The sequence below is a fragment of the Carassius auratus genome, chromosome 44 (genome assembly GCF_003368295.1).
Source record: "Carassius auratus strain Wakin chromosome 44, ASM336829v1, whole genome shotgun sequence".
In the NCBI taxonomy this organism is placed as follows: Eukaryota; Metazoa; Chordata; class Actinopteri; order Cypriniformes; family Cyprinidae; genus Carassius; species Carassius auratus.
The window spans coordinates 10,911,357-10,937,160 of record NC_039286.1 but is presented as its reverse complement, the minus strand read 5'-3'; the positions used below and the strand labels follow the sequence as shown (position 1 = coordinate 10,937,160).

The 25,804-nt window shown below is 43.4% G+C and overlaps 1 protein-coding gene across 1 annotated transcript in view; it reads right to left on the bottom strand.

The window, feature by feature from the left end:
- Positions 1-25,804, bottom strand: part of col14a1b (collagen, type XIV, alpha 1b) — a 54,805-nt gene that overhangs the window by 12,766 nt on the left and 16,235 nt on the right. Inside the window, exons 10-47 of the mRNA XM_026231460.1 lie at positions 25,377-25,540; positions 24,748-24,877; positions 24,174-24,319; positions 23,873-24,002; positions 23,621-23,760; positions 23,419-23,545; positions 23,159-23,298; positions 22,621-22,753; positions 22,476-22,526; positions 22,012-22,154; positions 20,043-20,172; positions 19,038-19,160; positions 18,820-18,969; positions 18,633-18,749; positions 15,957-16,103; positions 15,367-15,441; positions 15,097-15,236; positions 14,712-14,835; positions 14,475-14,618; positions 14,207-14,371; positions 13,711-13,749; positions 13,036-13,174; positions 9,834-9,976; positions 9,304-9,413; positions 9,038-9,196; positions 8,864-8,941; positions 4,091-4,177; positions 3,949-4,002; positions 3,744-3,839; positions 2,407-2,460; positions 2,262-2,315; positions 2,123-2,176; positions 1,887-1,958; positions 1,777-1,812; positions 1,622-1,688; positions 1,356-1,544; positions 1,186-1,263; positions 384-590 (exon numbers count right to left, since the gene is read on the bottom strand). Coding sequence (XP_026087245.1) covers positions 384-590; positions 1,186-1,263; positions 1,356-1,544; positions 1,622-1,688; positions 1,777-1,812; positions 1,887-1,958; positions 2,123-2,176; positions 2,262-2,315; positions 2,407-2,460; positions 3,744-3,839; positions 3,949-4,002; positions 4,091-4,177; positions 8,864-8,941; positions 9,038-9,196; positions 9,304-9,413; positions 9,834-9,976; positions 13,036-13,174; positions 13,711-13,749; positions 14,207-14,371; positions 14,475-14,618; positions 14,712-14,835; positions 15,097-15,236; positions 15,367-15,441; positions 15,957-16,103; positions 18,633-18,749; positions 18,820-18,969; positions 19,038-19,160; positions 20,043-20,172; positions 22,012-22,154; positions 22,476-22,526; positions 22,621-22,753; positions 23,159-23,298; positions 23,419-23,545; positions 23,621-23,760; positions 23,873-24,002; positions 24,174-24,319; positions 24,748-24,877; positions 25,377-25,540 — 4,335 coding nt within the window. The remainder of the gene's footprint in view (positions 1-383; positions 591-1,185; positions 1,264-1,355; positions 1,545-1,621; positions 1,689-1,776; positions 1,813-1,886; positions 1,959-2,122; positions 2,177-2,261; positions 2,316-2,406; positions 2,461-3,743; positions 3,840-3,948; positions 4,003-4,090; positions 4,178-8,863; positions 8,942-9,037; positions 9,197-9,303; positions 9,414-9,833; positions 9,977-13,035; positions 13,175-13,710; positions 13,750-14,206; positions 14,372-14,474; positions 14,619-14,711; positions 14,836-15,096; positions 15,237-15,366; positions 15,442-15,956; positions 16,104-18,632; positions 18,750-18,819; positions 18,970-19,037; positions 19,161-20,042; positions 20,173-22,011; positions 22,155-22,475; positions 22,527-22,620; positions 22,754-23,158; positions 23,299-23,418; positions 23,546-23,620; positions 23,761-23,872; positions 24,003-24,173; positions 24,320-24,747; positions 24,878-25,376; positions 25,541-25,804) is intronic.

Here is a 25,804-nt window from a genome sequence, read left to right as displayed (position 1 = left end):
CACACACACACACACTCACACACTCACACACACACTCACACACACTCACACACACACCACACTCACACACACACACACACACCACACACACTCACACACACACACACACACTCACACACTCACACACAACACACTCACACACACTCACACACACACACACACACACACACACACACACACCACACACACACTCACACACTCACACACTCACACACACACACACACACACACACACACACACACACACACACACACTCACACACACACACACACACTCACACACTCACACACACACTCACACACACTCACAACACACACACACACACACACACACACACTCACACACTCACACTCACACACTCACACACACACACACACACACACACTCACACACTCACACACACACACACACACACACTCACACACACACTCACCTCCCACGTTGTACCCGAGGCAGGCGTTCTGGTCACAGTATCCGGGTTGGCCGGGTGCTCCAACAGGTCCGGGGATCCCGGGTCTGCCGGGACTGCCTGGGTTACCGGGGCGACCAGATGGACCTGTACTTCCTGTTCGGCCTTCACCAGGAGCTCCTGTGACACAGCAGCAAACAGATTCTTCAGATGTGACTAAACACACACATACACACTTCTGGACCGATCTCCTCAGAGTCACGGATGAATGGCTCACATGAATTAAGAGACTGAACACGGTCAGTTGTGACGTCATGTGACTCTTCAGTGTATTTCAGTATCCCAGACATTTCCAGAATTATATCACCAGATGTCTCTATAGACTTTCAGATCATATTTAACTTCTGATAAATGTTTGTGTGTGGCAATGTTTGTCATGTGTGTAAGAGAGTGTTTTTGTGTAAAGTGTGTTCATCCCATAGGTGTAATGGTTTTTATTCTGTACAAACTGTATATTCTATGTCCCTTCACCAACCCTACACCTAACCCTAACCCTCACAGGAAACTTTGTGCATTTTTACTTTCTCAAAAAAACTCATTCTGTATGATTTATAAGTGTTTTGAAAAATGGGGACATGGGTTATGTCCTCATAAGTCACGCTCTCCTTGTAATACCTGTGTCATACCCATGACATTATACAGAGTTGTGTCCTGATATGACACAAAAACAAGAGCAAACATTTGTGTGTGTGTGTGTGTGTGTGTGTGGGTTCACCTGGCGGTCCAGCGGGTCCTCTGGGTCCCTGGACTCCCACACCTGGACTGCCCTTCTCTCCCTTCTCACCCAGAGGTCCTGATGATGATAAACACACACACACACATGTTTTCTGTCATGTTAGTGTTGTCTGTGTGCTTCAGGCTGAGAGTACAAACGCTATCATCCACCTCGTGCTCCCGGTTGGCCGTTCTCTCCGTTAGTGCCAGGGAATCCCGGTCGTCCCGGTGGCCCCTGCTCTCCCTGAGGTCCTTGAGGCCCTTGTCTTCCTGGCTCTCCCGGCGGTCCGGGAACGGTGCGGATCGACACAGGCTGACTGGGAATTTGTTGCAGAATAGAATTGTACCGCGTCATGTGACCTGCGACCGGAGAGAGAGACGTCAGACGTGCAAAAGCAATCCCATGATGCCTTGCGTCCATGTGTCTGTGGACTCACTCTGGATCAGCTGCTCACACACTTGTCTGGCTATGGCTTGGACAGAAGCCGTTGATTGGACATCTCCCTATTACACACACAATGCATGAATCACACCAGAGTCTGAGAACACGAGGATGCTCTCGTTATTGGATCAGACTCGTTATCAGACTCACCCGCTCACCCTTCTCTCCTTTGGGTCCCGGGTGTCCCTGAAACAGACAGAGGAGGTTCAGCATCAGCTCAGTTTCTGCTATCATGTGCACATGGGTGTGGAAACACGTACCGGAGGACCCTGGTCTCCTGTGGGTCCTGGAGGGCCATTTTCCCCCGGGGCTCCCGGTGCTCCCGGACCCCCCTGAGGATGAGAGAGGACGGTTATAAACACACTCTATCGACTAGAGCTGAACAATACTGGAAAAAACTGAAACTGTGATATTTTGTTCTTCTGCCATATGAACAAATGCAAGATTTTCAGCAGATGACTTAAACATGTTCTAACACACATATTTGTGGACTCACTATGGTTCCCGGTGGTCCCACACGTCCCTGAGGACCGTCCTGACCCGGCAAACCCTGTGGAGGACAAGAACACGTGTGATCATACGGTCGAGCACAGCGTTAGCATGACAAGCAACAGTACACATGAGGGACACATTACCCGCAATCCTGGAGGCCCGTCACGTCCTGTAGGCCCTGGAGAGCCGGGAACACCCTACAGGAACATGGGATGATCTTCAGACACAGAGCAGACAGACAGACAGAGAGAGAGAGAGAGAGAGAGAGGTGAGCAGTGAGGGATTTACCTGCAGCCCTGAAGGACCGGCATCACCCTTCTGTCCCGTCTCTCCTGGAGCACCCTACAAAACATCAGTTACTCAACATGAAATATAGTAATACACAGCTTCTGTACATGATGTTTCACAGAAATATCATTCTTGCAGAGCAAACAAACATCTAGAATGAAGTGACCCTAATAACTCTAATCGTGCTTTTATTATTAAATGATTTATTTGTCACCAAAAACTCATTTTTGTGGAGGATCAAAGGTTCAGATCTTGAGGGTTTAGGGTGCACATAGGGGGGAAGTCGTGGCCTGGTAATCCAAAGGTTGCAGGTTCGACTTGTATGTACCGTTCTCTCTCCACCTTCAATACCACGACTGAGGAGCCCTTGAGTAAGGCACAGAACCCCCAAATGCTCCCCGGGCGCCGCAGCATAAGCTCTGTGTGCGTGTGTGTGTGTTCACTGCTGTGTGTGTGTGTGTGTGTGTGTGTGTGTGCGTTCCAAATCTGGGTCACCATACTTGGCTGTATGTCACGTCACTTTCCACAATGATCTCATGAGTCCGCTCCAGACTATGAGTCTATGAGTCTGATCCAGAGCCCACTCCAGTCCCTGAATCCACTGAAGTCTCCGAGTCCACTCGCAAACTTGCTCCAGTCCAAGAGCCTGCTCCAGTCCCCAAGTCCACTCACAAGCCCAATCCAGTCCCTGAGCCTGCTCTAATCCCTGAATCCAGTCCTAGATGCCCCCCCCAGTCCCCAAACCTGCTCACGAGCCCACTCCAGTCCCCGAGTCCAAGAGCCCTGAGTCCACTCCCATCTTGCTCCAGTCTCAGAGTCCGCTCCAATTCCCCCTTGAGATGGCCTCTTATGTTGCAGAATATCAAGGCAGTGATGTTCACTTCAGCTTCTCCCGAGAAAGGAGCAGCACTTTTCTTGGAGCTCTCAGAGTTCTCTGTCGCCTCTGTTCTGACCCCAGACACTATTTCTGAATTCTCTGGGTCTATAGAAGCTCCTGTTGCTGCTGCAGAAGCTCCAGAGGTGGTGGCATTTGCTAAACACTTCGTTTCACGTAGTTTCAGTGTTTGAAAGGAAAACAGTCAAATAGTGACAGAAAACACTGAATTATTCCATTCATGTCCATTCATCCTCCACTCCCTATTTTTCAGCCAATCATCTTATTAACAGCACAGCAGTGCCACATCTAGCGGACTGAATTAGATTGGCTAATAAAAATAAACTGCGTCAGCTGTTTGAGTGTGCATCTAGTTAAAAACACAACAAATATCTGAAATTCACATTTTACTTTGTCAGCCCCAGTGTGAATGTGGAATCAGTGTCGAGGTGCTGTTAGTTACCGGAGGGCCTCTAATGGAGCGTCCGCTGGGCCCCGGAGGACCGGGAGGCCCCTGAGCACCCGGAACACCAGCATCTCCCACTGGACCAACAGGACCCTTCACACACACACACACACCTGTGTAAATCTACTCATACAATTACACTCATAATCTCCGAAACTCATTTTGTGAATGTTAGTGAGGTGGATTGTGGGTAATACTGTACCACAGGGCCGGGTTCACCTCGATCTCCTCTGGATCCTCTGATGCCCGGACCTCCCTGTCACACACACACACACACACACACACAGAGTCAGTGAGTGATGTCAGAGATGATGGTGATGATGATGATGATGAAGGGCTCATACTGGGGGGCCGGCGGGGCCAGGGGGGCCCTTACTGTCCTGAGTGCAGGTGCAAGCACGCGGGAGAGATGGACACTCGGCTTCCTTTCTCTGCAAACAAACAAACACAGACGCTGAATCACACACTGTACATGAAGATGAATGATAATGTGAATCTTTCTATGAGTAGCTAGGAAATCATTCATAAGGCGCAAACTTTCAATGACACACACACACACTCTCTCTCCTACACACACACAAAAACACACACACACACACACACACTCCTCTCTCTCTCTCTCTCACACACACACACACACTCACTAACACACACACACCTGTCCTCTGGGAACCTCGAGGGCCAGAGCTGAGAAGCCCTCAAACAAAAAGTATGTGTTTATAATTCAAACATAATTTAATTAATATAATTATTATAAGTAATAATAATTAAAAATTTTATGTATAACACACTTTATATTATATTTATATTATATTATGATATCTCTAGTATAAAGGTGGGTTTAAATGGCACATTTAAAAGCATCCGCAGATGATGGTGTCCTCAGATGTCCCAGGAGAGCATTCCACACACTGGGAGCAGCTGAGCAGAAAGCCTGATCTCCATCAGTGCGGAGCGTGGTCCTAGGAGGTTTCAGGAGATATGCTGAAACAGAACGGAGGGGACATATAGAACATTGTGGATACACCATGGATACACAGGTGGGTGAGGAGGGAAACCTTGTACTCAATCCTGAATGAGACAGGGAGCCAATGGAGCGATTTAAGGATAAGAGTGATATGATCATATTTGCGCACCCTCATCAGGATCCTAACAGCACAATTCTGAATGTACTGCAGCTTCTGGAGGCTTCTGCCAGGGCTCCCGCTGAGGGGTGCATTGCAATATTCCAGCCTGGAGTAAACATCGGCATGAACAAGCTTTTCTGCAACTGCAAGAGTAAGATGGGGCGAAGTCTTACACAGATGTTAGATGTGGTCCTCAAAGGTCAGACGAGAGTCGAGGTTGGTAACTGATGTTGAAAGTGAAATATCCTGAAGAGAGAAGGTAATGTTGTTAATGACCTGGTTTGGAGTGCTGGCTTCAGTTCTTCTAACAATTTAGTTAGAAGCAATTTTGCTTCATCCAAACCTACAGGCTGGTGGTCAAAGTGGAAGATGGCAGGACAGCAGATGGGGTTGAGTTGATCTTTACGTAGAGTTGAGCAGAGAATGGATCAGAAGCTGCACAACTACTACTTTTCCCAGCACTTTGGAAATTAATGGAAGGTTGGAGATGGGCCTTTAGTTGTCAAGGACTTCTGGATCTAAGGTGGGGTTTTTTGAGAAGTGGTCTGATGACAGCAGTTTTCAATACGGATAGAACATGGCCAGCCTGGAGGGAGTGATTGAAGACCTCAATGATCAGGGGACTTATGAGGTTACATTTGACCAAGGATGTGGAAAAGGGGTCCAGGGCACAGGTGACTGGTTTTATTTTTCTAATAATGTTCTCAACAACTTGCTGTGAGTTATCAAATAAACAGCAGAGTGGTTGGGAAGTTGGTAAGGTTGGGAGGTTGTGGGTCGACAGTCAGGACAGACAGGACAAGGGAGATGGATAGGACAGAGTGAATGTTATCTACATTTATCCTGAAAAAAAAGTGATAAAGTTGTTACACCTCTCCTCTGTAGCTCCTGAATGACAATGAGTTTGTGGTTTATGTTTGTAACTGATTGTATAAAAAAGTTGTGTGGAATAACCAGGGCTATTGTTTATGGTATTTGAGTAGAACTGTGACTATGCATCTCTCAAAGACCTTGCATCGCCCTTTTGATGCTCTTTGTAGTCTTGCCTTTGATCAGGTAGTCCCGAGGCCATGAAAAGAGCTCAAGGACATGCCCAGCTGTCTTCATCTTTTGCAGTTTGCAAGTGCATCAGGAAGCTGAGCACGAAAAGGTGACAGTTCTAATTCTGACAGGGGCATGGAAATCTGAAAGACTGGTTGTAGAAATCAACTGACTCAGCAGCTGAGGACGAATCACCAGAAGATAGATGCCGGAGGTCTATGGTCAAAGTGTCCTGAAACAGATTTGATGCTTATCTTTAGTGTGAGATGGCCTTGTGGTCAGATACAACAAGTTCACACATCAGAAGGTTATTAAAGGGGCTAAGTTTAAAATGACCAGGTGCAGTATGTGGCCCCCGAAATGTGTGGGGACATCAACATGTAGTGGGAAGTGGAGAAAGACCAGTAGTTGCAGAATGTTATTGAGCAGAGTTTTGTAAGTAGATCGTGTATCTCTGAAATAAAAAAAAAGGTTTTGTTTAGAGGGGCTGATAGATGAGAAGTATTGTCAAGGGGAAAGGGGATTTACACCAAAATGCAAGATATTCAAAACGAATCAATGCAGGCAGGGGGCAATTCCAAACACTGTCTGTGTATTACAGCTGAGCCACCACCACCACCAGTGCTGAGGCTTTCTCCAAGCAGCTGTGACCAGGGGTCATTCAACGCTGAGTAGAGCTCCGGCTGGTGCCATGTTTCTGTAATAAACAAAGTCTAATCCCTTATCCATGATGTGGTCTTGTAGAAAAGATGATTTGTTTGTGAGGAAATGTGTATTAAAAAGTTCTATTTTAAGTGTTTTAATATAAATTTTTTAATGAGGTAGTGAATCAATGTAGAGGCCATAGTTCACTGGAATTGACACCACATTTTCTATCCTGCCTGATGTGCAGGGATCTCGTGATGTTTCCTGTGTTATTAACATCAAGAGCGACACTGGTCTGATGAAGCAGACGTGCGACAGTGGTCCGGAGGGATAGAATGGCTGAAGCAGAGCGGTCATGCTGTGGTAAACCAACTTAGGACGGGAACTTCTGTGGAAATATAGCAGTCCTCACAGAAGTCCAAGTTCTTTTCCTATTTGGCGCCTAAACTCTGGAATAACCTACCTAACATTGTTCGGGAGGAAGACACACTCTTGCAGTTTAAATCTAGATTAAAGACCCATCTCTTTAACCTGGCTTACACATAACATACTAATATGCTTTTAATATCTGATAGTTAGGTAAACCGGAACCGGAAACACTTCCCATAACACCGTATGTACTTTCTACATCATTAGAAGAATGGCATCTACGCTAATATTTGTCTGTTTCTCTCTTGTTCCGAGGTCACCGTGGCCACCAGATCCAGTCTGTATCCAGATCAGAGGGTCACTGCAGTCACCCGGATCCAGTACGTATCCAGACCAGATGGTGGATCAGCACCTAGAAAGGACCTCTACAGCCCTGAAAGACAGCGGAGACCAGGACAACTAGAGCCCAGATACAGATCCCCTGTAAAGACCTTGTCTCAGAGGACCACCAGGACAAGACCACAGGAAACAGATGATTCTTCTGCACAATCTGACTTTGCTGCAGTCTGGAATTGAACTACTGGTTTCGTCTGGTCAGAGGAGAACTGACCCCAACTGAGCCTGGTTTCTCCCAAGGTTTTTTCTCCATTCTGTCACCGATGGAGTTTCGGTTCCTTGCTGCTGTCGCCTCTGTCTTGCTTAGTTGGGGTCACTTCATCTACAGCGATATCATTGACTTGATTGCAAATAACTGCACAGACACTATTTCAACTGAACAGAGATGACATCACTGAATTCAATGATGAACTGCCTTTAACTATCATTTTGCATTATTGACACACTGTTTTCCTAATGAATGTTGTTCAGTTGCTTTGACGCAATGTATTTTGTTTAAAGCGCTATATAAATAAAGGTGACTTGACTTGACTTGACTTTAATATCTGCAAGGCATGTTGGGATTGTGCGGTTGTTGAGAGTCAGCAGCTGTGGAAAAGAATACTTGAGCTTCAAGCCGATCGCAAACAAGCTTGCAGTAGCAGCACCAAACAACAACAAAAAAATCCAGGTGTTCGTCCACTGACAGCGAAAAATGACTAACAACCAACCAATGTTGGAGGGGATAACAGTAGGGCAGTAGACTTCTGCTTGATGATAATACATGCAAAATACTGGTAAAACAACAAGCACCAGTCTCCTCTCACTTCAATTTAAAACAATCCGTGCAAAAAAGGTTAAAAACTATTCAAACTACTAAAACAAAGAAATTGTTACAACGGAGAAGCGGCGAACAACAAACAACAGCATCCTCTCCAGCCGACATCCAAACATTTCGTTTTCCAGCCCCAGTTTACACTGCTTTAGTCATTCACTGATCACACAGATTCACACATACTGAATCCCAGACCTTCATTCAGGAATCCTGGAGTCCAGTTATCAATTCTCGCATCCTGAATAACCTTTCTGCAGAAACATTCTGTGCTTTTTTGATAATTCCTCCATTAATATGTCAAATAGTAGCATTGATGTTCAAGTGCAATCTTTTAAATATGAGCATAACCTTTGGATGAAGTTACTCCAGTGTAATCCAGAGCAGCTCTTCTGATAAATTCCACCCCTTGGATCAATGATAGTATCTGCTCTTTTTAACATAATCCCATACATAACATTGTCTCTCCTCCATCACCTGCAGTTAAAAATCTCTTCAGCTGACGAGTGTCAGTTCACTCAAGAACAAGATAAACAACATATAAAATAATATTACTCTTTTTTCTTCACATCAAATACCTTTTGTCTCCACGGCCAGTAACCCTGGAGAATTTTTCCCCGATATCACTTGATGACCTCACTAAAGTACTTAGTTCTGTGAAAAGGTCCTCACAAACACACACACACACACACACACACACACACACACACACACACACACACACTCACCAGACTGGGCAGCTCACAGCATTTGTCCCGTCGAGCCCATGACGTGCTGCAGACAATATCAAAGGACTGCAGCTGAAACTAAACACACACACACAGATGTGAGGCATGTTATTCTAACACTGAACCACATTTATGCAACGATTTCTCTTTGATCTCACACACACAAACACACACCGGTGCAGAGCTGTCTTTGGATTCTCTGGACCGCACCATGCGTCCCAGAACCTCCACGCCGTCAGTGCTGATGTTTTTGGCCGCATTAACAGGCTTCTCTCCCGCCGGTTTACAGTCGACCATCACGAAAGCTGACGTCTTACTGACAGCGATGTGCAGCTGTGCTCACACACAAACACACACAAACACACACACACACGCCTCATTAGACAACAGCACATTCCCTGCTGGACCAGACAGGATCTCCTTCAGCTGTGACCTCTGACCTTATGAAAACTGCCATAGAAGAGCTTCTGGATGTCTGGCCCCTCAAACATCACCGTCTGGAAATCACCATTATAATCAGTGTTGAAGTAAGTCAACGTCTTTCCTGGATCTGTGAAGTGAAGAAGAAGATGAGACATGTATCTTTAGAAGCATATTTTTATATTTGTGCATCCAGCAGACACTCTTACAACTGCACAATAAAGGACAAATGTTAATCATGATTAGCTCACACAAAAAAATATAATCATGGTTATGTCTGCTGGTGTTTTTAGCGCATCTGTATTTTTTCTGCAGAAGAGAGCACATGTGAATGGTTGCCAGGTTGGCAGAAAATGCATTGCTTTATAAACAAAGCTCTGACGGGGATTTAAACTCTTAATATATGTTTAATTAATTATGTTTAATAAAATGAGAAAAACAGAAAACTTGATGACAATTACATAATGATTCAATGTACAGCACTAAATCAAGGTAAACGTGAGATTCGAACCCATGCCTCACAGGACTGTGACGCGGCGGTGTTACTCACTGTCCAGAATGACTCCCACCAGCGGCTCATTGTTGCTGTTGAGGACTTCCCATAATGCAAAGGGCTCCTGCGGTGTTTCTGGGAGCAGGCGGAAGAGCATGGTGATGGTGTAGTCTGATGGCAGCCCCTCCGGATGGATGAACCTGCGCCATCAGAGTTCAGGCTGATTTCAATTCAATATCTCCAGCTCAGTGTGCGCACGTGTGATTTCATGCTTTACACACGACTTGAAAATAAAATGTGTGTGTCACATCTCAAATCAAGCTTCCCTTTTCAAAAATGTAGAAATATCTATCCCAAACTACAATATCATCCGTCAAGACAGATCTACAAAAGGGGGCGGAGTTGGATTCTATTGCAGAGATAACCTACAATGCTCCATTGTTCTATCTAGGTCTGCCCCCAAAATGTTTGAGTATCGTCTGAGTTCTTACTTTTAGGAGACTTAAATTTGGACATGTTAAAGGTCCCAAAAAATATACAGTCTTAGCTGGATGCACTCAACCTTACACAAATTATTAACGAATCCACAAGATACAATTTAAATTCTGCAAACAAAAGCACTTTAATTGATATAGCTCTGACTAATATGCCTTCAAAATATACTCCAGTGTTCTTCAGTCAGGATCTGAGTGATCACGGTCTCATCGCATGTGTTCGTAATGGGTCTGCAGTTAAAAGACCTCCCCTTATTACCATTAAATGCTCTCTGAAGCACTTCAGTGAAAAAGCCTTCTTAATAGACCTTGCCCAGGTATCCTGGAACGACATTGAGCTGATACCATATGTGGATGATGCCTGGTTATTTTTTAAGGACGATTTTATTTCTATCCTAAATAAGCATTCTCCTTTTAAAAAGTTCAGAACTAAAAACAGATATAGCCCTTGGTATACCCCGGAATTGACTGCCCTCAGCAAGCAGAAAAACACTCTATGGCGGACTGCACGTGCCTCAAACAATTCTCATGATATGCAGCTTTTTAAGGAAACCAGAAACCGGTACACACAGGGAGTAAGGGAAGCTAAAGCTACTTGCTTCTTGCAGTACCAATTCTGAAAAGTTTTGGGACACAGTCAAATCAATGCAGAACAAGAACACCTCCGCCCAACTGCCCACGGTTTTAAAGCTAGGAGACATCGTCACCACCAACAAGTCCACTATAATAGAGGGACTCAATAAGCACTTCACTATGGCTGGCCATGCATTCCACCTGGCTGCATCTACCCGGCCCAACTACACAGCACCTACGTTAGTACCTGGCTCTAACCACCCACAATTCTCTTTTGCTGAATTTCAAACTGAAGATGTCTTGAGAGAGCTACAAACCCTTAACCCATATAAATCAGCTGGACTTGACAATCTAGGACCCATTCTTTTTGAAAATATCAGCTGCAATTATTGCCTCACCCATTACCAGCCTTTTCAATCTCTCACGTGTTTCATCAGAGATACCTAAAGATTGGAACGTGGCTGCAGTTGTTCCCATATTCAAAGGGGGGGTTCCTACAGACCCTAACTGTTACCGACCCATCTCCGTCCTGCCCTTCCTTTCAAAAGTCTTTGAAAGTCAAGTCAACAAACAGATAATAGGTCATCTCGAGTCACATCATTTCCTCTCTGATATGCAATCTGGTTTCAGAGCTGGTAATGGGTGCACCACAGCAACACTAAAAGTCCTAAACGACATTATAACAGCTCTCGACCAAAAACAACATTGTGCTGCTGTTTTTATCGACTTGGCCAAAGCTTTTGATTCTGTCAGTCACAGTATTCTTATCAGAAAACTAAAGGCCGTGGGTTTCTCAAACACGTGCCTTTCTTGGTTTTCTAATTATTTCACTGACAGATTTCAGTGTGTTAAGTCTGAGGGTCTGCGGTCTGAGCCTCTGGCGGTATCTATGGGGGTGCCCCAAGGCTCGATTCTTGGCCCGATGTTATTCTCTGTTTATATTAATGATGTTGCTCGTGCTGTGGGCAAGTCTTTTATTCATCTCTATGCAGATGACACCGTTCTGTACACTTCAGGCTCATCACTGGAAAACGGTTTAGAAAAACTCCAAAAGAGTTTTGAATGATGTTGGTTTACTCCGCGCAGGTGTGCAAAAACATTTTGGATTCATAGCCTCCTTGAGATAGTGGCCTGTGAATGTACAACAGCACCAATTAATGGAGATAAACCTGGGACTACTGATACATGTAAAGTATGTAAAGGAATTACCAAAATATATATTTTTCTCTCTTTTAGATTGTAAATTATTGATAATATGTCTGTTGCTCCCCCTTCCCTGTTTGTATGAATGGATGTTATTTTGTTAATATAAACAAAGTGTTTATCACAAAAAAAGGAGAATCACAGGCAATCAGAAGTGTGTGTGGGCAGAGCCTCTCAAAACATAATCTAACTTTTGCACTCGCAAAACATAATCTAACTCATAAATGTACACTATTTAAAAATGTTTAAAAACATACTGAGTGATAGACTCTCTGACAAGACCCTTGAGTTTGAGGTGAACTATCGGTTTTCACTTTCAGTATTCAAACTCACATAAGACACTTTATAACACTGAATAAAGCACAGAATCAGGTCCTGAAATCACTGTCACTTTGTATGTTGATTTTTCAGCCGTGATGTCACAGAAATAGAAACGTTTCTGAAATAGAATAGTCGCTCATATTTCTACTACCAAACACTAGAACATGGAAATAACCTTTACTGTATTTCTGCAAACATGTGCCTCCCATTGACAGATATTTGATCTTGTTTTAAGCATAAACTCATGTCATTTTATTCTAGTTCTCAGGAAACTAGACCTCGTATCTTGATTTTGCATATCAAGTAAATGTATGTTGATTTAAAAAAAAAAATAGTGTGGAAGACATCCATTTCACTGCATTAATGCAACATTTAATGTCATGACGTTCATTTAAATTTCAATTGACCTTGTATTTAAGACTTTCTGATCTTCTAATGCATTAATATGTTTAAGGATGTATTAAGACTTAATTTAATACCTGCAGAAACCCTTATTTTGGATGTATTATATGTTGATTATGTTTTTAACATGGCCGTTGCCATTGCAGTGTCTGTAGAAAGTTGACATGCTCAAAGTTTGGTGTGACTGTGGCGTGAGTCTAAATGCACATTCACTAGTCCTCTTGTGCAGCTGGACTCAGGACTCAGACGTCAGACGTGTGTGTCACCTGGTGGGCTGTGTGACGAGTGCATCGCTGCTGAGTCTGAAGCTGCTGTAGCTGTTGAAGGTCCCCGGCTCCATGGACACACCGCTCACACTGCTGTACAGATGCTCCACCAGACCGAACATCTCCATCATCCTGAACCCTGACACACAGCAGCAGCACACAACACTCCTCAGGATCGTCAACCACAGCAATCACCTCTCCAGCAGCATCAACACATTATTAAGAGTGTTATAGTGGCCCGCTGCACACCTGGCCTCTGTAACACACTGCACTGAAGACTCAACAATGTTAAACTCTGAGCACTCCTCACTCTCATTCTTCACCCAGGCGTCCAGTCACAGTGGAGGGGAGGGAAAAATATCACCCGCCGTCACAATCTACTTGCACGACTGAATGATAATAATGGAAAAGAGGCAAATATGGCTGGTCTCCGAATATTCATGTCTGTACCTAATGACATCAGCAATAATAATATGAAAAATAATGCTTGGAGGAACATTTCGTTCACCATGGGACTAAATAAACACTGCTCTGTAGAGCCACCACTGTGCATTTTCTAGAGAGAGCCTTTCTCTACATCCTGTCCTCAATGGCCACGGCCTCAGAATATTTAAGAAAAATTAACGGAAAAAGACGAGTAAACATACTGACAGAGACTGTGTTTGAACAGTTTACCTGGTAATGTGCTGCCACTCATGGGTACTGATGGACACGCTACAGACAACAAGACAGAAACACGTCAACAACACACTTATCACACACATACATGCACACACATGCACACACACACACACACTCACTCACACGCACACACACACACACGCGAATGCACACGCACACGCACATGCAAATGAACAATCACATGCAAATGCACACTCACACACATACCCAAATGCACACACATACTCACACATGCAAACTCACTCACACACACACACACACAAACGCACATGTACACTCACACACTCACACCCAAATGCACACACATACTCACACACACACTTACACGCACTCACTCACAATCACACCAGTCACACATGCACACGCAAATGCACTCATACACTCACACGCAAATGCATACACACACACACACACACACCTAAATGCATATGCACACTCACACAAAAACGCATACTCACACTCACACACACACGCATATGCACACACTTACTTGCTGATGCAGCTTCACAAACAAAGGTGATCAGTTTCTCTTCAATCTTTCTGAAAGCATCCAGATCGTCCACGAAGAACACGTGTCTCTCGCTGGGTTTGCTGGCGATACTCACCAGCTCGCCGTAATCCGCATCAGAGAAACCAATGGCAAAAACGATGTAACCTACAACAAACACACACTGTATGAAATATCAGTGTTTAAAGAGTTGTGTACCGTCACACGGCGACAGAGTTTCATTGTTGTGACCATTGCTATGGAGACGCACCTTCTGTCTGGATCTCCTGGGAAACCTGGAGGACGTCGTCTTGGGAACGGCCGTCTGTCAGCACCACCAGGACTTTAGGCACGCCCCTTCTGGCTCCGCCCACTGCCGTGAACACTGAGTCCTTCACGTGCTGCATCGCCCTGCCTGCAGAGGTCAGAGGTCAGACACAGTCATACATGTGTGTGTGTTTACAGTGGATGATTGAGAGAGAGTGTGTGTGTGTGGGCTGGTTTTTGCCTGTCTTTGTGTTTCCTCCTTTATATGAGATCCTCTGAATGGCGTCCAGCAGGGTTTCTTTCTTATCATATGAGCTGAGCCTGAACTCGGTGCGAGCGTCATCACTGAACTGAGCGATGGCCACCTGAGAGAAACACACAGGCTTATTTAACATGATGCTTTACCTCCACATAAAACACTGAACTTTTCTTTTATTCAGAAACTTCTGCTTTTGTTAATTAGGTTGTGCATTTGGACCTTTATTTAGACTTCAGTATCAGATGCACAAACACATCTCTGGTGTCGCCAAATGTCACTTTCAGTCTGACAAAGGGCAAGATTTATGTTTTAGAATGTGGCCTGATTCACACTGTGTGAAGAAAAGCATCTCGTGAGTTTGACTCACTTGAGTCCCAGTCGGACCAATCCGGTCCAGAGCTCCGGCGGTGCTGTACAGGAAGCGGATGACCTTCTGGAAGTTATCATCGCCGATACTCCACGATCCGTCCACCAGAAACACCAGATCTGCTTTAGCGGCTCGACACACTGACACGCGCACACACACACACACACACACACACAGACACACACACACACACACACAGACAGAGCAGATCAAAACTGCTGCGTGTGCTGAAACTCTCCCCACTAGTGAATGATGTCATGTGACCCATACCTTCTCTACTGGCGGGGAGGGTGGGCGGGGGGGCCGTGGTGCTGGGGGTGGTGGGCGGAGCCGTGGCCACAGGAACTACAGACACATTTGAATGACAGGAAACACTTCAGTCACATGATGTGCTCATCACTGTGAGCCACGTCACAAAGGGAACGTTATCTTCAGAAAAAAAAACTTGTTAAATTAAATGTTTTCATATAGTGTTTTATCTGATTTCCAAATAAAATAAAAAGTTAAAATTATGCAAATTTTATTCATTTTAATTCAAAATTGGAATCCCCTTCCTCTGATTGTTAGTACAGTTACACCATGAAGGAACATCAAAGCTTTTGCTGAAAGATACAGACAAATGTATAACTAAAATACATCATCTCACGTAATGACTAAAAATGGTTTGGAATTTTTATATAGTTACATTTCAACCATCATATATCTACTGAATCTATTAGAAACTCAGTAACTGTATCATCATTTGTGTGTGTGTGTGTGTGTGTGTTTCAGCACATACATTTTCTTTGTGTGATGTGTGTGTGTGTTTCAGCACATACATGTTCTCTGTGTGGTGTGTGTGTGTGTGTGTGTGTACACACATGTTCTCTGTGTGGTGGTGACAGCGGGTCCCTCCGTGTCCTGCAGCTGAGCGTGAATGCTGATGGTGTACTGCGTGTTCGGTGTCAGATCATTAAAGCAGTGTCTGGACGTGGAGCCGCTCAACTTCACTTCCTGTTTCTCACCATCTGAAACAGAGGATTGAGTGGAAAACCCTTGATTTACACTGCTTGTCTGTGTGTGAGTGTGTGTGTGTGTGTTGAAATTATGCAGCCAAGTGATGATATCTCAGATCATTATTTCGTTTTGTGCAAACTTAATATAGCCAAAATTGTAAAATCTACTTCTTGTTACATATAGACCGATCTCAAATCTTCCTTTTCTGTCCAAGATACTAGAAAAGGTGGTATCCTCACAATTATATTCCTTCTTAGAGAAAAATGGTATCTGTGAGGATTTCCAGTCAAGATTTAGACCGTATCATTTACATTTACATTTAATCATTTAGCAGATGCTTTTATCCAAAGCGACTTACAAATGATGACAATAGAAGCAGTCAGGTCAACACGAGAACAACAACAGTATACAAGTGCCATGACAAGTCCCAGTAAGTCTAGAACAGAACGCATAGCCAGGTATTTTTTTTATTTTTTTTTATCATCATAGTACATTACGTACTAATGTACGTAATGTTACGTACTGTACATAGTACAGTAATACATAGTACAGTATCATAGTACTGAGACTGCTCTCCTTAGAGTTACAAATGATCTGCTCTTATCATCTGATCGTGGGTTTATCTCTCTATTAGTTTTATTGGATCTTAGTGCTGCGTTTGACACAATTGACCACAACATTCTTTTGCATAGACTTGAACACTTTGTTGGCATCAGTGGAAGTGCATTAGCATGGTTTAAATCATACTTATATGACCGCCATCAGTTCGTAGCAGTGAATGAAGATGTATCATATCAATCACAAGTGCAGTATGGAGTACCTCAAGGCTCAGTACTAGGGCCGCTACTCTTCACGCTTTATATGTTACCCTTGGGGGAGATATCATCAGGAAACATGGTGTTAGTTTTCACTGTTATGCTGATGATACTCAGCTCTATATTTCCTCGCAGCCCGGTGAAACACACCAATTTGAAAAACTAATGGAATGCATAGTTAAAAAATACTGCATAAAAAATACTGAAAAAAAAACACAGTTGTTATTTAAAGGACCTAAAAACTCTGCTTGTAATAACCTAGAACACTGTCTAAGACTTGATGGTAGCTCTGTCAATTCTTCGTCATCAGTTAGGAACCTAGGTGTGCTACTTGATCACAATCTTTCCTTAGAAAGCCACGTTTCTAGCATTTGTAAAACTGCATTTTTCCATCTCAAAAATATATCTAAATTACGGCCTATGCTCTCAATGTCAAATGCAGAAATGTTAATCCATGCATTTATGACCTCAAGGTTAGATTAATGTAATGCTTTATTGGGTGGTTGTTCAGCACGCTTAGTAAACAAACTACAGCTAGTCCAAAATGCAGCAGCAAGAGTTCTTACTAGAACCAGGAAGTATGACCATATTAGCCCGGTCCTGTCCACACTGCACTGGCTCCCTATCAAACATCGTATAGATTTTAAAATATTGCTTATTACTTATAAAGCCCTGAATGGTTTAGCACCTCAGTATTTGAATGAGCTCCTTTTACATTATACTCCTCTACGTCCGCTACGTTCTCAAAACTCAGGCAATTTGATAATACCTAGAATATCAAAATCAACTGCGGGCGGCAGATCCTTTTCCTATTTGGCGCCTAAACTCTGGAATAACCCACCTAACATTGTTCGGGAGGCAGACACACTCTTGCAGTTTAAATCTAGATTAAAGACCCATCTCTTTAACCTGGCTTACACATAATAAACTAATATGCTTTTAATATCACTGACAAGCCCAAACTATAATCACCTGACAGCATTCCATAGACTGCCATCACTTTACATACAGCTACAGTTACTATCACCAGACAATACAATTATTCATTTTTACAATTAAACTATTTGCTTTCATGCACTGATTTATATCAGTGTTATTTCAGTATCATTGATATAACATTACAGATTTTAGCAATATTTAGAATTAGTTTCTGTTTTTATATGTTGTATTCATTTAAATTTTTAAGTTTTTAGATTAAGCTTTGGTTAACTATAATAACCCTGAGTAACAAGATTGATGCCTGATTTATTCAACATTTTAATCCTAAAAACATGTTGAAAATGTGCTTGTTTTCTGTCTGTTGACATTATTTTCTGATTTATCATAAAAAGAGAAATCCAAAACCCCCTCTGAAAAAATTATTAACTCTCATATGAGGACAAAATCAAACAAGAATTATGAACCGATGCTCAGATTTCTGTTCTGGAAATGTATGGAAATTAGTGCATATTTAATTAGATAATGCCTCATTTGCATAACATTTCAGAAAACTAAAAATACAAAAATATTTGCAATTCTTAATGTAATGAATTAAACTTGTAAATTATAGTTAGAGATATTTATTAAATTTTTTACCCTATTCACCTGTAGTGTCATGCCTTTGTTCTTTTACAATTTTCACAAATGAGGATGTCATCAAAAGGAGGTTTTGTCAGGTTTCACTCACTTCTGGGTACAGATTCATCCCTATAGTGTGTGTAAGTATTTCCAGACACAAACACTCACTGAGCGGCGACTGCAGGAGGAGACGGTACAGGTTTGCGTGTTGATGTGGCTGCCACTGCACACACATGCTGCTGGTCCGCACCTGATACGTGCTGAGGTTACTCACTCCCAGATACACTAGAGACACAGACACAGGCTGTCAGAGGCGCTCACTCGCACAAGTGTTCAGTGTGTGCCACGCACTCACGTGTTTTGGCGCGTCCGCTCAGGGCCTCGCTGGATCCTGTGGTGTAGGTGGCGATGATTTTAACGCTGTACTCTGTGCCGCTCAACAGATTCACGATCAGCATGGTATTGATGTCGTCGCCCACAAATGTCTCCAGTGCGCGGCCAGCCGCTGTCAGGGATCAGAATTCAGAGGTCAGCGTGTGTGTGTGTGTTGTGTGTGATGAGGTGCTCAGGTACCTGATGTGGGCTGGTAGACGATCCTGTAACCCATGGTGGGCGACGGTGGCGCGTCCCAGCTGATGCGGAAGCGGTTGTACCACTCCTCAGACACACGGAGGTTACTGGGAGCAGAAAGAGGCACTGCGGAGGAAGAGATCCTGACTGGGGTTTCAGTTCACAACTGATGACTCCCTCCCTGTGACATGACTGGCCCGTGTGCACTCATTCTTATTATTAAAACATTCAAGTGAGACAGTAAACAGGTAACTGACATTGTCTCTGGGGGTGTACACTTACATTTGTCCATTAGGATTTCATGTCAGTAAATGTCTTATGTTTTATAACTGTACAGGATGGTGTTGTTTATAAATGTGCGTTATAAATAAATAAACTACTCTATTGGCTATTTCAATATTCACTATTGTGAAGATGAGATTTTCCTCTTTAGGGGAGCTAAAGTACATGTTTATAGTGTATGCAGAAGGAATCTCTGGTAAGAATGTAAGAATGCTGTTTGTCGACTATAGCTCAGCGTTTCATAACATAGTGCTCCCTAAGCTTGTGGCGAAACTCTGTGTCTGAACAGTTGGCTGAAGAGTTGGCAGCAAAATCTCCTCCCCACTGACCCTCACCACTGGGGACCCACAGGGCTCTGTTCTCAGTCCTCTCCTGTTTCCCTATACACAGATGACTGCGTAGCCACATACAGCTCCAATGTCATCATCAAATTTGCAGATGGCAGAACAGTGGTAGGGCTTATCACTGACAACAATGAGTCAGCCTCCAGAGAAGAGAAGAGATGAGATGAGCACTCTGACAAACTGGTGCCACGATAACTATCTCTCTGAACATTAGTAAGACCAGGGAGCAGGTGGTGCACACTTTACTCTTAGATTCATATTTACTTCAACTTAAATCTTGTTGTTAATGCAAGAGTCGCTCATCTAACACGCTGACTTAGTAGTGTAGTATAGTAGTAGAGTAGAGTAGTATACAGCGAGGCTCAGTGGAGAGCAGACTCACGTGTGCGTGCGATGCGAGTGATGGGCGGCCCGTTCCCGTCGCTGTAGACTGCTGAGACACTGAGGCGGTACTCTGTGTCTGACAGAAGAGGCTGCAGCAGCAGCGAGGTCTGAGCCGCAGGAACCATGGCCTGCAGCAGAGAGAAAGCACACAGTAAGTCACAAAAACCACAGTCATTAAAGGTGTTTTGATATGGGGAATGTTCCTGCGGTGAACACAACCACATTTCAGGAACATGGCCTGTGGCGCTGCGAAACTCTGCGGTAAAAACTGTCCGATAAAAACTAAACACATGCTTACAAAATCCACAGAAGCTAAGCCACATTCAAAAGCCACAGAGAGTTTTAAAGAGAAATGGACTTTCAGCAGCTGTTTGTAAGTCACTTACATACAAACATTGAACAATCACTGATATAGCAGCATTTGAGACCCGCTGAGGTTAAACGTGATGGATCGCATCTGAACGTGGCATGCACCAAAGAACATAACTCTCTTGTTAAAATTAAATTATCAATAATGATGCTATTTTTAATAAGAGTACATTGAAAGTTTTGAAAATAACTATAAATCAATAGAAAATCTATAAAAAAAAAAAACAGAGGCAGTGGTAAACTTAAAATTTTATTTGTGGATTCAGTTTTCACACATGGACTGTTATGATGTATGTATGATGTGATAATGACTAGAGATGCATGATATTGGACTTTGCCGATATCTGATATTCCAATATTTTTCAAGGCTGATGCGAATACCGATATATAAAGTATTTTCCAGACTATAAGTCACACTTTTTTTCATAGTTTGGCTGGTCCTGCGACTTATAGTCAGGTGTGACTTATTTATCAAAATTAATTTGACATGAACCAAGAGAAATGAACCAAGTTAAAACATTACCGTCTCCAGCCCCGAGAGGGCGCTCTATACTGCTCATTGCTCCTGTAGTCTACACTGAAGACACAGAGCGCCCTCTCGCGGCTGGAGACGGTAATGTTTTTACTTGGTTCTTGGTTCTAAATAAATGCAACTTATAGTCCAGTGCGACTTATATATGTTTTTTTCCTTGTCATGACTTAGTCAATTGACTGATGCAACTTATACTCAGGTGCGACTTATAGTCCAAAAAATACGGTACTTCCTTTTGTTTGGAAACTACACCACATCTCTACTGTGCAGAGATTATAAACAAAGATTTTTAAAAAATTTGGTTAGGTTTTTAACAAGAATTTACTTGTTAGAATTAAAATTAGCAATAATAAAGCTATTTTTTTAATGAAAGTACATTGAATGCTTTGAAAATAACTATAAATCAATCAAAAATCAATAATAAATTCCCAAATCTTTTTTTACGATAGATGTAGTGGTAAACTTAACATTTTATTTGTTGAGAAAAAAATTCTTCAGAGCTCCTTGTATTTTAGTTAGGTTTTAGTTTGTATTTTAGAGGGAGGCTCTTTACTCTCATCAAACATTGTACGCCTCATTCTGTACTTGTATTCTCAGATTAAATGAACAGTGAATCTAACCCCCATTCAGGCAAAAGTGTGCTTTAAGAATGACTTTACTTCTGACCTGATCTCATCTTTAGCACACCCTGAGCACATGTGAGTTATTCGTCTTATCGGCAAGACATATCGTTATGTTAAATTTTTTAAGCCATTATTGGCTGATTCCATTAATGTTCTGATAATATCCTGCATTCTTAATAGTGACACTTGCATTTAATTATCATACATAGGGGAAGTCGTGGCCTAGTGGTTAGAGAGTGTGACTCCTAACCCTAGGGTTGTGGGTGCGTGCATGCGTGTGCGTGTGTGTGTGTGTGTGTGTGTACACGCATTCACGCACTTTGGATGAGTTAAATGCAGAGCACGAATTCTGAGTATGGGTCATCATACATGGCTGAATGTCACTGTCACTATACTTTTGAAGACATGGAGGAGAAGATGGACAGTTAGATTCAGATGCTCACTGTCTGTTCGGCGCGATCTCCTCGCGTGCTGATGTATGACACTCGGTACTGACGCACATTTGGACCCATCGAATCCCATGAGACACGCATGCTGAAGGTCGTCACATCGCTCAGCTGCAGATTCCTGATGGCCAGACGCTGCACTGCACACACACACACACACACACACACACAAACATTGAGCTGAAGTCACGATCATCCGAGCGCTTTCAGGGTTTTCCTGCATTGAAACTGTTTTGGTGGCCAGCAAAGTGAAAGAAATCAATCTTTGCAATGTTTTCCATAATGACTGAGTCATCAACTCATGTTCTGAAGGTTGATGAAATGTTTGGGGAAATGGAAGAAGTTTGGAAGAGCAGAAGTGCCATGCAAACAAAAAACACAGATATTGAGTGTGCATGAACATGTCTAAAAGCATTTCTGACGCAGGAAAGTGTCTGCTGGGAACACATGGGAGATTTTACCAGCTGTAGTGGTTCTGCTGGTTGACGTCGAAACTGTTGTTGTCCTGGCGACTTCAAACAAAAATTAGAGACAAAAAAAACACATTTTTAGATCCATGATTCTGACAGCACTGGGCTTAATGAAGGATTTAAAGTGAAGTCAGACCTGTGGTCTCAGTGATCTCCACCGGATCACTCTCAGACTCGTCTCTGTAGATCGCAGACAGAGATACTTCATATTCAGTCACAGGCTTCAGACCTGTGATGATAAACCAGTTACGGTCATCATTGAAGAGAGCCTGCAGACAAACACAGAGTGATCAGACGGACTGATGCAGACAACAGTGATGATGCAGTGATGGGTGGATAGGTTTCGTTTTCAACAAGACAAATTCAGAGACAGACAGACAGCAAGAGAGACAGACGGACACTTATATTTGATCTTTTTGCAGTATTGTTGACTTGATTGCACAGACTCTGTTGGAAGAGAACTGAATGGAGCTGGACGACAGCATCACTGAATCAGCAATGAACTAAAGCCCCACACGGGCCTCAAATCAAGGCTCTCGCCCGGCCCTTGTCCAACAGTTTATCTAAATTCTTGGCCTCTCCTGTGCTTTGATAATCTGTATTGTATAAAGTGCTATAGAAATAAGGGTGACTGGACTTGAAGGTTAGATGTACAGAAAGACCGGTGTGTGCACCTCTTTGGTCTCTCCTCCTGCTGCAGGTCTCCAGGTGAGTCTGTAGAAGGAGACGTCAGACGCGGCGTCTCGCCACATCACTCTGAAACTATCCGTGGACACGTCACTGCTGCGGAGATTCAGCGGCAGAGGAACCTGACCTACAACATACACATTAAAAAGAAATACAATTTCAATTTACAACTTGATTTCTTTTTTATTATTATTATATTTGAACTTTAATGTCATTTTAAATATATTAATGCTATGTGTGTCCTCACTGGTGGTGAAGCTGTCTGTCAGCGGTTCTGCTTGTCCCTCATCATACAGAGCAAAGATGGCGACGGTGTACTCCGTCAGAGAGGTCAGGTTACGCAGCAACAGCGTGGTGACCGGACCCACTTCCACCTGAGGATACCAAAGGTCAAAGGTCAGAGACATGCCAAAAGAAATTCAGTTCACAGTGGCCGGATGCACTCTCACCTTATTGGTCTCCACAGCATCCGTCTTCACATAAACAATACGGTAACCTTTGACCTTACGAGATGCCGTGTCCCACGAGAGTTTAGCGGAGCTGTGACTGATGTCTGAGATGCGCAGATTACGAGCCGGAGTCAGACGGACTGAGAGAGAGAGTCAGACGGATGATATTATCAGCTCTTCTCCGGTGAAGGCTAGTATTGAGCACACACAGGTGTTTCTCTGATGTGTGGTGTGTCTGGGGCTCGGACTCACGTGTGGTCTCCTGCGCGGTCATGGGGTCACTGGCTTCCTCTCCATACAGTGAATAAACGGTCACTGTGTATTCAGTTGCAGGAGTTAACCCTTCCAGTTCAATCTGAGTCACAGAGTTAGACACTTTAACCTGTAAACACACAAACACACTCACTAGGGATATTCACAGACCTGAGAGCATCTACATTTATGCATGTTCCAGTCGGATGTCACTGACTGAGTCTAGTCCAAATCTTCACACCGGACATTCGCATGCAGTGTGAGAGGAACTGAAGTGTGTGTGTGTGTTTGTGTATTCCACCTCCTTCTCGTCCGCGGGCTCGCCCTCTGTCAGAGGAGCGTACAGGATCATGTACCCAGAAGCCCCCTCTGCCTCCCGCCAGCGCACACGCATGGTGCTGTGAGTGATGTCATGCAGCTCCAGATCACTGACCGTCGGCAACGCCACTGACCAACAAACACAACAATCAACAACCACACAGACAGAAGAAGTACTGCAGAAGAACACAACAGATCAGACATACACAACTGATCGTTTCAATACAGATCAGATGAGTTTAACATATTCAATGTTTTAAAAGGGTACTAATAGATCAGACACGCAAAAATGATCAGCTCAGTACAAAATAACAAATCACATGTGATAATAGATCAACCGTGATTATAAATCAGATGTAATGAATAGATCAGATGTGACAATAGATAAGTTATAATAAATAGATCAGACGTGGTAATAATCAGATGTAATGAATAGTTCAGATGTAATAAAACATCAAATGTGATTATAGATCAGATGTGATAAATCAGATATAATGAACAGATTAGATGCATTGAATAGAGAAGATGTGATTTTAGATCAGATGTGATGCACTCACAGGTGGTCTCGCTGCCTCTCAGAGCTTCACTGGCTGCGTTGCTGTAGATGGCGAACACTGTGATCTGATACTCCGTCAGAGAGTTCAGATACTTCAACACCACAGAGTTCTCATCGCCGTTCACCACCACCTGCACACACACACACACACACACACACACCGCATTCACATACACAGATGCACAGCGGTGTCTTTCACTAGCTCTCCTAAACTAACATTCACAGAGGAAGATTCAAAATAATGGATTTTCTATTATTGAGGCCAGCTAAAATGTCTTTAAAAGTGACTTCACAATTTCACATCTAATCTGATAGCAAATAGTAAATATATTTTGGCGTGCTGTCCTGGAGGAGGGCTCCAAGCTTGGAATACATCCCGAACCCAGAGAACTCCCCCTATCCCTAATATGGGATGAAAATAGATTAGGAGTGAGGAGTTGGGGTAGAGGAGGGATCCCGGAAAACTGTCATAGGACAGAGGCAGGTAGGCTGATATTTATATATATACATGTATTGCTAGCTAGGAAAACTGGTTGATAATCAGATTGTGCTCCTCCCGAACCTTGTTAGTAAAACATCATATGTTTCACTACATTACTGAAGATCATAAGATCACACACACACACACACCTCCTCGGGTCTGGATTCACTGGATGAGTGATACACCACTCTGTACTTCTCCACCGGCCCAGCAGCATGGGTCCATGACACACGGAAGCTCCTGGCCGTGACCTCGGAGGTCACAAGGTTCCTGGGAGCGTCCAGTGGCCTCGGGGAATTTGGATCCGTCTCACCTGAAAACATACAGAAGCTTTACATCATCTAAACAGGATGGCACTTGTTAAAATTACAAATGACCTGCTCCTTGCGTCAGATCAAGGCTGAATCTCATTTCTAGTCTTACTTGATCTTAGTGCTGCGTTCGACACCATAGATCATGACATACTCATAGATCGATTACAAAACTATACAGGTATTCAAGGGCAGGCTCTAAGATGGTTTAGATCCTACCTGTCCGATCGCTACCATTTTGTTTACTTAAATGGGGGGTCATCTCA